Source organism: Mytilus edulis, chromosome 11 (assembly GCF_963676685.1).
Source record: "Mytilus edulis chromosome 11, xbMytEdul2.2, whole genome shotgun sequence".
Lineage (NCBI taxonomy): Eukaryota > Metazoa > Mollusca > Bivalvia > Mytilida > Mytilidae > Mytilus > Mytilus edulis.
The window spans coordinates 47717250-47729358 of record NC_092354.1 but is presented as its reverse complement, the minus strand read 5'-3'; the positions used below and the strand labels follow the sequence as shown (position 1 = coordinate 47729358).

At 33.8% G+C, this 12109-nt stretch overlaps 1 protein-coding gene across 1 annotated transcript; it reads right to left on the bottom strand.

Annotated features, from left to right (window-relative positions):
• Window positions 1-416: 416 nt before the first annotated feature.
• Window positions 417-11601, bottom strand: LOC139495734 (uncharacterized). Its single transcript, XM_071284093.1, has 2 exons — window positions 10452-11601; window positions 417-1836 (listed from the first exon to the last, which is right to left on the bottom strand). The coding sequence occupies exons 1-2, from the start codon at window positions 11443-11445 to the stop codon at window positions 1130-1132; spliced, it is 1701 nt and encodes a 566-aa protein (XP_071140194.1). The 5' UTR covers window positions 11446-11601; the 3' UTR covers window positions 417-1129.
• Between the last annotated feature and the right edge of the window lie 508 nt (window positions 11602-12109).

Genomic DNA, 12109 nt, shown 5'->3' with positions numbered 1-12109 from the left:
CCTATGGTTGTAAGTTTTTGTGTCATTTTGGTCTCTTGTGGACAATTGTCTCATTGGCAATCATACCGCATCTTCTTTTTTATACTTAAAACCAAGCTATTGGTGTGGTGATAAATTCTCTCGATGATGCGTAGTTTGAAGGATTAAGAAGGTCCGGTTAATTAAAATGGTTAAAAAAACTGAATAACGGATTGCTGATCTTAATTTTCAGACCGGTGTTGATACCTCCTTTTACGCAAAGTTTGTCGGATTTCACCAACATAAGTAATTCACACAAAGTGCATGCAGATCTTTAAACGAAACTGTCCGTGGAATAATACAGTGATTAAAACATGTACAGTAGCAATGGTGTTATATATATTGCTAACCAGGTATTTTCCTGAACATGCATGAAATATTCAGACAACAATTAATTATACTTTGAACTCGACTTTATCATGGCGACAATATTTTTTGGTTAAGGAGGACAGAAGACTCGAAAATATCTATGATTCCTCAGCTGTAAGACTATTAAGCTCTGTCAATTAAGATCAGAGTAGTACATTACTTGCCACAGCAAAATTTAAACACATCAATAAAGGCGTTGTGTGCACACTAAAACGAACGAGTAAATACATTTACAAGACCATACTCATTCGATTAATTACGCATGATTTAGTGTCCAAAAGATTGTTTTCGAAATCAAAATGGTCTACAAGAGGATATGCCATGGTCAATTTTTGGTTTTACTCTTCATATGTATGAAAACAGTACACAAAATGATCGGAGTAGATTACCGCTAAATAATTACTTATGCATAGGATTTAAGTACTGACGAAACACATATTTGTTTATCAGTGATTGTATTGCATTCGATAGAAAAAGATAAAATGAAACAGAGATGCAGTTTATACATCATTTTGTATGTTTCAGCACATGTGTTTGTCTATTTTGGCATATCAAAAAGTCAGAACTACAACAAATGTATTACTACTTCAACCTATTGTTACACATTATGAGATATGTATTTGTGGCCTATAATCTAAATAGAGATTTTACTGTCTAGTTCAAGTATGGAAATTCATTACACAACATAAACACCTTTGAATAAACCATTTAAACGTCTAATGTAATTTGTTTATCCGACGTTTTATTTGATTCTTATTTTGAAATGTTTGAGTATGTCCATTATTGGAGTTGCAATACAACCTCCTTGTGGATGGTCAGCGATTGCCATTCCAATACAACCTTGAACTGGACTAAGCACATATATGCAAGTTCCTGAATCACCTGGCTTAAACGGTATATTTGATATGTAAAGCTGATTGTAAACTCGGCGTGATGTTCTTTTTATGGCCATGTTTTTGCCAGTCTCCTTAAGAAATGCATGTTGCATGTGAACATCTCCTACTATTGCCGAAAATCTGCTATTTGTTTTACATAATATAAAGTTGTCGATATCAACCTCACTTGTACAATGGATCGTTGGATATATATTTTTTATTACATCAATAATGATATTCTTTATTTCAGATGATAAATTACGATCACAACTTTGTTGAATACTCGTTTTGATGATATTATCGTCCGGTAATACGGCAATTGGAATTAGTTGCAGATGATTGATAACAATATTTACATTTCTTTTAATTTCGTCAAGGACGGACCTGCTGTATATTTTGTCGATTGGTTCCAAATCGATACATTTCTCCTCATTTGCCTCAACCTGGGCTTTATTTCCATCAAAACATCCTGACACAGCCCCAACAGAGACAGTACGTAAAATTGGTTTTGGTATGGAATAAAGTAGAGGTTTATAGTCAACACAGCTACTATTTAAATACTCTGACTTCATGCCTGTATAAAAAAAAACATATTTGTTACAACAACCAATCTTTCTAGAATATTGCAAAACCTACTTCTAAAATTGTTTAAAGGCAACATTACAATCATGTTTTCAGTTCAGATCCATATTATGTATTCCATTTCATTGGTATTACTAGTAATAGATAGTACAATTGAATACATTATAAAATTGAGAATGGAAATGGAGAATGTGTCAAAGAGACAACAACCCGACAACAGAACAGACAACAGCAAAAGATTACCAACAGGTCTTCAATGCAGCGAGAAATTCACGCACCCGGATGCGCCCTATAGCTGGCCCCTAAGCAATTAGCATTGCAACTCTATATATATATTATACGAATAAGAAAAATGTTCATTGTACATGTAGTTACTCTTCGCAAATCAAACTATTATGTTATGTTGTCATTTATATGTTATATTTAACATTGCCATTAAAGCGGGAGGTTTGGCATGCCACAAAACCAAGTTCAACCTACCATTGTTTTCTTTTAAAAAAAAATGTCCTGTACCATGACAGAAATATGGCCATTTATATTATGGTTCGTTTCTGTGTGTGTTACATTTTAACGTTGTGTTTCTGTTGTATTGTTTGTTTCCTCTTATACTTGATTGTGAATTCACATTACTATAAGACGTGTCAATGTACTTTTCTATTCCAAATTTATGTATTTAGATTTGATGTTGTATTTGTTATTCTCATCGGATATTGTCTAATGCTTAGCTCGTTTCTGTGTGTGTTATATTTTAATGTTATGTCATTGTTCTCCTCCTCTTATATTTAATGCGTTTCCCTCAGTTTTAGTTTGTAACCCGGATTTTTTTTATCGATTTATGGGTTTCGAACAGCGGTATACTACTGTTGCCTTAATTTATAGTATACTCCTTTTTACGAAAAAAACAAAAGTATAAAAGAACTGAAACGAAATTAAAATATATCAGTTATCAATCGGTGTAAGATTTTGTCTTAATTAAACTCGATATGCATTTAAGCTCACATAATTAAATGTATTTCTATGTGATTTCTCGTGACAAAGTGATATAGAACTTTAGAAAAATTACTTATTTCAATATTTTTATTCGAAGTCTTAAGTCTCCATCCCGCATGTTTTATTCGCTTTATAAGTTTCATAAGTATCATTCTATTAAAACTGTAACTAATCTCAAAGTTGAAGTGCATTAATACAAAAAGGTCCAGAATGGTGTACCAAATCTTACTTTGGCCACACACGTTTAATTCCTTGCTTGACGAACCCGCACGCTCATATTTTTTTCAAAACGGAAAAAAAATCATTTTTTTATTTTCCCGATTCCCGCATCCCGAAAAACCATCGTGTATATTTCCCCCACTGTTTGTTAACATAAAAAGATATATTCACATTGGTTTCCTTCCCTTACTTACTTTCCCCAGCAAAATCGTGTTGATTTTCGTTGGTAGAATAAAGTACGCAGAACTTCTGGAGAAGTGTTACCTTCAACCGCAATATTATTTCCCGTGTGGAACAAAACTATCCAAACCCGCTATATATCTTTGAACATGTCCTGAGTCAGGAGCCTGTTGTTCAGTACTAGTTGTCGTTTGTTGGTGTGGTTCAGAGGTATTTGCCTGTTTGTATATAGATTAGATCGTTGATTTTCCTGTTTGAATTGTTTTACACTAGTAATTTTGGTGTCAATTATAGCTTGCTGCTTGGTCTGTGCCAAAGCCCTGTGTTGGAGGCCGTACTATGCACTGTGATTGTAATAACTATAAATATATATCAGGGTGAGAACATGAATATTCCCTTAAATAAGGGACTGTTCCTCAGACAAGGGGCAATTTCACTGTTGTGGGGAAAAAAGAGAAAACTTAGATTTTTAAACTTAAATGAGGGGAAACTTTATCATATTTTGAACTACTTTTCTATGTAAGGTGTCCACTTATTTGTAATCATTAACATGATTCAGAAGATATATATTAAACTCTAGGAATATTACAAAATTATTGGACGTGTTTGAACCATATAATACCAGACAGACGTATAGTTCTTTGGGAAAAGGTTCATCAAATAATAGAGATTATAAAAAAATTATATTTTCAATAATCGTGTTTAATTCAATCAAATATTTGTGTCGGTGCGTGGATGTTGCAGCCTGCAGCATGGCCATAGATGGCGCTCGCAGCTTGAATCAGAATTTTGGAATTCCTGTATCAGCTTGAATCATGGAATTCCCGTATCGGGCACTTGTTAATTTGCTTCCGACCAGAAAGCAGGTGTTAGACCAATTAGTTGAACTATTTAAAAGAAAAAGAAGATGCCAAACAAGAGAAATGCCATAGGATCGTCATCAAGGGCCATAGGAAAGAAGAGAAGAACGACCAGCAGGACAAGAGGACAGATAGTGCAGAACAAAGAAATCCCCCAAAAGAAAGACGGACATGTCCGGAAAAGAACTGCCAAGGAAACACAAGATGTCGGACACGTGGTAGCAGACGGACCAGAGGAAACTACTGATATCTCATCAGGTATGAGTCGGAGAAGCATGCACGGGCATTCCCCTCTTTTAGGCACGACCCGTTACACCAAAACTTGGAAATTGCAAATAATTTCATTGATTTCACTCCGTCACAAGAATCTAGCATTCAAAATACAGTGGGGGAACACGTGCCTTTTAAAATTAAGGAAAAGATTTGGGATGGAAAGTTTATAGAGCTTCATTCTCTTTTGAGAACGCAAAAAGAAAAGGAAGAGGTTTACGAGTGGGATTTGAAATTAAAAAGGGGAAAAATTTGCATTCAAAAAAGATCGTCGAGTGTTTATTTGTCCATAAATGAATGGACTTCAGCATTCATGGTTTTTATGAGTGTCTACATTGAGAAATACAGCACACGGGTACAGGAATTGTTAAATATATATGCGCGATATAAGATTAGCGGCAACGAGGTAAGAAAACTGAGCCACCTATGACGAGCAATTTAGGCTAAAAATAGAAAAGAATCCAAATTTACCTCGTGGAAATATACACGGTGAATATTATTAGTTACATAGTGTGCTAGTGACCTAATACAGTATATATAGGGTCAGTAAATTCCATATGGGATGAGAGCGAAGCTCGAATTCCCGTATGGAATTTACTGAACCCATATATACCGTATTACGTCACTAGCACACTATGTAACGAATTTATCTTACCGATTATCTTAACGTGTGAAATTAAGACTAGTGATTCTTAAAATGAGCAAGTCTTCAATACTGTTAGCACTAAGAAAATACTTCCATTGATCCTACAAAAACGGATGCCAACAATAACGACTTGTAAGGTTTAAATGTGTTTTATGAACTTGTTTCAATCTTAATCATCAATTTCATCGTCTGTTGGAACTTTTAAGATTTTTTCTCAGTACCGTTATGTTTTTTTATAAAGAGACATAACACCATTACTAACCGTGTATGAAATAAGCCCCGCCTCCTTCTTACCTAATAAGGAATATAAAGGGACGTAACTCCACTACTAACCGTGTATGAGATAAGCCCCGCCTCCCTACTAACCTAATATCAAATATACACGGTTTGCACGCGGACGCTTTTAACCAATCATATTCCTGGAAATGTATAGGAGGTAAGATAATGGCTATTACACATTACATATCCACAGTACAAAACAGTGTGTCAGTGCAATCACAGGGTTATAGAACAAATACCAACATCCGCTAATCTGATGATTATAAATTCCTAACTGTCTTAGTATTAATTATAAGTTATAAGCCAATTAAACTATAATAGTTTATCATAAGTAACAGGATTATAATTTAGTACGCCAGACGCGCGTTTCGTCTACATAAGACTCATCAGTGACACTCATTTCAAAATATTTATTAAGCCATTATAATTTAGTACGCCAGACGCGCCATTCGTCTACATAAGACTCATGAAAAGTGATAATGTGTAATGTAAACATAACAATATTTCCCCTTTTAATTCAGAAGATCAAGATAAACCAGATTAATATCTAGTGAATGAAAGTAATAAATTCAATTTGCACCGAATTAAACTAAACACTACAAGCTTAACTGTCTATGTATTAAATGTTCAATTATGATATCCTACACCTACATTTATATCACTACACTAAGTTAACCACAAATATTTACAGTCATATGTTTTCAATAAGGCTCTCTAGTGCTTTTCTTACTCTTTCTGAGCGGCGCGTAACGATAGTGTCATTAGCATTTTCAACTGTTTTATTTTCGGTTATTTTGGTTTGTTCAGATTTATTGTTATTTTCAGAGTTTTTGGTATCGCGGTTTGAATTACATGTTGGTACTGTAATTAATTAGGTATCAATATCAGATTTGGTATTTTGAAATATGTTTGGTATGTCTTTATTTTCCTGCGGTACAACTTCTCGAATCTGATCAATATGTCTCTTCCATACTAAATCTCCAACTTGGACTTGTCTCTATAGTCTCTATAGTCTCTAACTAACACAGGTTCTCCTTTTACGCAAATAAGAGATTGTGACTCCCTACTGGATGCAAAAAGATTTTTTTTACTTTATCCTCTTTTTATTATTATTCACTGTGGAGCTAATGATTAGAGAGATTGAGAATTGACAGAGAAGGGTTTAAATCAAAAGGTAAAATGTTCTATCCTATGTTACCAGGCTTTATTCAAAAATGTTATTATAATATGGTCTTCAATGCTACAGCGCAGATACTGGCATTTTGCAACCTTGAATGCGGGTGCAATAATCGAATAGAAGAGAAAAAGATTGAATTTAGTGGTCAAAAACTTTGTAATAGAAAATGGGGGGAAAGCTATATAACATGAGAACATTAGGGCAAGTGAAGTGTCTTTATAGAGAACAGATGGAACTCATTTGTCACAAACTGGAAATCAGGTTTTCTTAAATAATATTTAAAAAAGGGGGAGGGTCTTTCCTACACACAACAAAATAAACTTTCCAATGATTCAATAATAAGAATTTTAAAAATTTGTAGAGGTGAGAACCCAAGTCAGATTTGGTAGCTGACTTGGATTTGATAGCTGACTTGGGCTCTCATGTGGCGGTCCAAGGGAGACTGGTAGTGATTGGGGATTATTTCACTCGGCCCTTGCTCTGGGCCTGACAAGTTTTACAATTTGCAGGTTTCGAAAATGTGGTTAGTGGTAATGGTGGGGTCTACAGATGGGTAACTCTGGTACCTCCTTTACCTCATCTTAGAGAGCGGAGGCCTACACCTGCCGAACGGTGGGGCACTAATAACTGGAGCATTGGTAATACGAGTGTTTCCCCGGTCACACCCCATGGTAGGTGCTGATGTTACCGTGTTTAACTACCAGGGGTTTTCTGACACAGCTGATAGCCATTCTGTATAGGTAATTGGTAGTCACCCTGGCGCCTCAACAAATAATTAAAGAATACTCTGTAGCCAAAGTAATGCCACAAAGAAAAATGTATATTCTAGTCTTGAAAATGTAAATACAAGTTGGTGTAATAAAATGTATGTTTAATTCAAAGGATTGATTTTGTATGAGTTGTTTGTCTTTTTCATTTTTAGCCAGGCGTTGTCAGTTTGTTTTAGATTTATGAGTTTGACTGTCCCTTTGGTATCTTTCGTCCCTCTTTTGTTAAAGTTATAAATGAAAAACAGAGGATGGAACCTCTATACAAATGAGTATAATATACAGAAAGTCTGTAGTATTTTAATTTTGGTATTTGTGAATTCCAATTAACAACAGACAAGGAGATACAACTCTAGATTAATTTTTAATCACCTTGTGATTAAAGGAAGGACTTTAACATAGTTAAGAAAATACGTCAACAACTCTTGATCGTTGTTCTTCATCTCATTGTTATTCGTTCAGTATTGATATAGGGTCTTTTTCTATGAGTATTGCAATTAAATTAAATATCTGCCATATTGTACTAAAAAAACATTTTTCACAAAAATATACTTTATATCACTAGAAATAAAACAAAGAGTTGTTACATTGAGGGGTAACTCATTATTTTAGGGGTTGTTCCCGACCTGATTATGACTTGGAAAGAAAAACCGTCTCATTGGCACGCATACTACATCTTATATGCAAAGTGTCAAACAGACTCCTAAAATGAGAACACATAAACGACATAGACACAGAAAACAATCATATAACACAAAACACTAAAATGTTCACGCATCAACGAACAGCTTGAACGCCAAAACCAAGAATTGAACACAGGCGTTCTTGATTGATGAGCAGTTCTTGCTTCATACTAGACAGCCACAGTCTTTCGTTAAGGCGGGGGAAGACAGCTATGACAATTCAATGGGGATCATTTAATTATTTCTTTGTGAACAGGAACAAAACACTTCATATCAAAGTATATGTGGTAAATCAAGTTTTATACCATCTTATTTTGTTAAATATTGTCAAAACCTATTTGTCTATGTTTAAAAAAATGTTTAAACGCTCACCTTCACTTTTCAAGCTTCGCATCCAATAAGCCACAGACCACAATTAATTCCTCTATCAGTTCTTTATAACCTTTTGCATCATTAAAAAAATTGCACTATGCACTTTTGTCAATATTTTTTGTGTGTAATGTATAGTCCTAGTCCAAATATATATCCAAAATTCAGAAAGATTGAAGCAATCACTTTTACAAATTTAGCCAATGCACATCCATACCCCTATTGACAAGTCAAGAGATGTTCCGAAAACTGTAAATATTACCTTTTTGCACTTGGCCTAATCACTCATTCCAAATCAAAATCAGTTAAAATACAAGATCCAAAAATTCATTTCACCTCTCTCCATTCATTTCCACCAAAAAAAAACTAAGAAATGAATGAGGAAGGGAAAGAAAAAAAATTAAGGAAAAATACACTCTAATTAAAAGGAACTATATTCGTGGACAACGAAAAGCGGGGTCATTAATTGTGGTCTTGGGCCAATATTTGCAAGTTATTTTTTCTTTTATTAAATTTTCGCTCGACCCAATTTTGGAGTTGAAAAATCCGTAGAACAAGAAATTAAATTGGTGTGGCCTTATGCTAACTATGAAACGGGTTGATAGAACATAAGAAAGTAAATTATTATTATTTTTTAAATGCATCAATGATATTCATTACAATCCTGGAGCGTTGACTATTCGACTTGTGATACTCAGTTGATAAAACATCAACCATCAATGCCATAAAATGAGTGGTTGTCAAATATAATCTTATATACCAGACAAAAACTTGTTAACGATATAGGCGCATTTTGTCTATATTAGACACAATGACACTTGATTGTAACATTATACAACCGACTCAATTAACAAGTTGATAAACAATTAAAACATTTCCAAATGTTTTTTTATAATCTGACTTTTTAATCGAATAATGAATTCAATAAACATAGCTCTAAAGAAGTGTCAGAATTTATAAATTTACATTTTAGTAATTCGTTTACGTTAGTTTACATGCTGATCACATTAGGGATGTTATATCTAAAACTGTTTGAAGCAAATATATAATTTAATAAAGCACTTATTCATAGCTTTTGTTTTATAATGAAATAATATATTTGATTCTGGTTATGATGTGCAATGCTTATCAACGTTTATGCTAGCTAGGTAGCTTAAAATTAATATCAGGTGGTGGAAGTATAGATAATAACATGCCCTTTTCTATATTGCCCTGGTATCATCCCGAGACTCCCATATCGGCCTCGAGGTTTTAGCCGAGGACCGATATGGGTCGAGGGATGATACCCGGGCCAATATGGAAAAGTTATGTTATAATCTTTTAATCACATATCTAAGTTCTGCCGAAAAGAGAAAAAAAGTCAACTATAACAATTTAATTAAACATAACAGGTAAAATCTTAAAACATTTTATCACAAACGTGTCGTTAGGGATGCAAAGACGTCACGTCATTTGGAATCAGAGCACAATATCAATATACTCTTTTTTTCCCCGGTAATTTTGAGGTTATTGTATATGCAAAACCTAAGGTATTCATAACACATATGTGATAATTACTAGATACAAGATGCATGCGATATATGTTATATTTGGTAACAAGTTATAATGTATATGTTGTATTTACCAAACTTCCTAAACCATACTTACATGTTTAACCCCGCCACATTATTTATGTATGTGCCTGTCCCAAGTCAGGAGCCTGTAATTAGTGGTTGTCGTTTGTTTATGTGTTACATATTTGTTTTTCGTTCATTCTTTTACATAAATAAGGCCGTTAGTTTCCTCGTTTGAATTGTTTTACATTGTCTTATCGGGGCCTTTGATAGCTGACTATGCGGTATGAGCTTTGCTAATTGTTGAAGGCCGTACGGTGACCTATAGTTGTTAATGTCTGTGTCATTTTGGTCTTTTGTGGATAGTTGTCTCATTGGCAATCATATCACATCTTCTTTTTTATAAGAAAACAAAACAAAATTCAACCTGCAATTCATCATCGTACGTGAAAAGGACAAGATTAATGACCGAAAATACGACAGTAGAAAAGACTACAATTTCCTCTGCAAAAACTGACGATCATGCAAATACAGTCAACTATAAACAATATGTGTTCCTAGTACTCTTAAGATTTCATCATTGTGGTTTATTTAGTTTGCTTAACATTACTAACCTATATCTTTGAAGGATACTTGGCCATTTTCTACATCAACATAATTCGAATTATCAATACTGTCTGCAGGTATTTCAACCAAAGCTGCGTCAATGCTAGTTTCTTTCTCATTGTCCACTTCAAATGCTATTTCTCTGATTTTACCACATACATGGGAAGTTTTGTCTTTCTTGTACAGTTTAACTGGAACTGTCTTTTCGTCGTCAAGTGAAATATTATCCGATGCAAGTTCATCTGCACTCAAGAATACGTGAAGGCATGTCAGAAACGCTTTATCTCCTCGCACCTGAACAAAAACCCCAAGGGTACCCATTTTGAACTCATCTGTTCCAACCTGATTACCAATTTTAAGTTGTAATAAAAAGTGAGGACTACCTTCTAAAACATCTGTTTGCAAACCATTTAATGTTCTTGGAAAATGATTTTCGCCTACAGGTATTAATCCTTTTCTCTTACAATATAGTTGAATAGACGGCTGTTCTATAACCTTGTGTTTCTTTTGTCGAAATCCTCGAGATTTAAAAGGCGATTTACAGACCAATGATAAATTATTGTGTTCCATAAAAAGATTTTTAGCATCAACACTTGATATTGATTTATTATTAGGAAAATGAATTTTACCACTTAAATTTTGTAAATATTCATGTATTTGATTATTTTCCTTATTGTTTACTCTATCATCAAATATATAATTAATGTTAATTTTCCAAAAGATTTCCGGTAAATCTGGTCTAAATGTGTTCATCTCGATATTTATTGCAATTTTGTTGGAACAAAACACTTTTTGCCTTTTGTGACAATTGCATATGAATGAAGGCCAGATATCAGTTATGTTTTCTCGAATTGATTTATCAAGACTTAAAAAGAACTTCTTTGTTATAAACCAAGCGAATACTTTTGAAGTATCTTTGTCTTGATTGATCATTGACGAGGCCAAACCTTCCAATAAATAATGATGACATTTTGTCCATTGGTCTTTTGTCATGTCAGTCATGATTGTGAGTAACAATTGACATGAAACGGATTCGTTGTTTCTAATCAAAGGCAAGAGTACATTTGTCCAACATTTAGATGGAAGTGTTTTCCTGTCAACATGATAAGATGTGAACACTAGTTTAGCAAAATCTGAAATATGCTTTTTGCTAAAATCGATCTCTGTTGGAATATCTGAAACAAAAGACAATTTCGATGACTGTATAAACGTTTTGAAAATCCGTTAACAAACATATGTGTTCTTTTTTTTTATCATTCATGCTGCCGGATATCATATTATAGTGTTCAAATGCAAAGTTGAAGTGTCCTGAATTGTTGTTGATATTTTTAAACAAGGTTTTTACAGGTGTACGCTAATTTGGTCTTTCGACTTTTGAAATCAAAATAAAATCATATATACCAGGATTAAAGTTTTGTATTTGCGCCAGACGCGCGTTGTGTCTTCAAAAGACTCACAAGCGACTCCCGAGTAAACAAAAGTTATAAAGGCAAAATAAAGTACGATGTTAAAGAACATTGATGAGCCTTTTGTTAACAAAACGCGTGCCAAATTATAAGCCCCATATCTTTGTCATATGATGTGTTTCTACCACTTATAAGTGAGTTACTGAAATCCTTCCAATTCAAATGTTTCAGATACAAATGTTAGTAAACGGACTTAATAA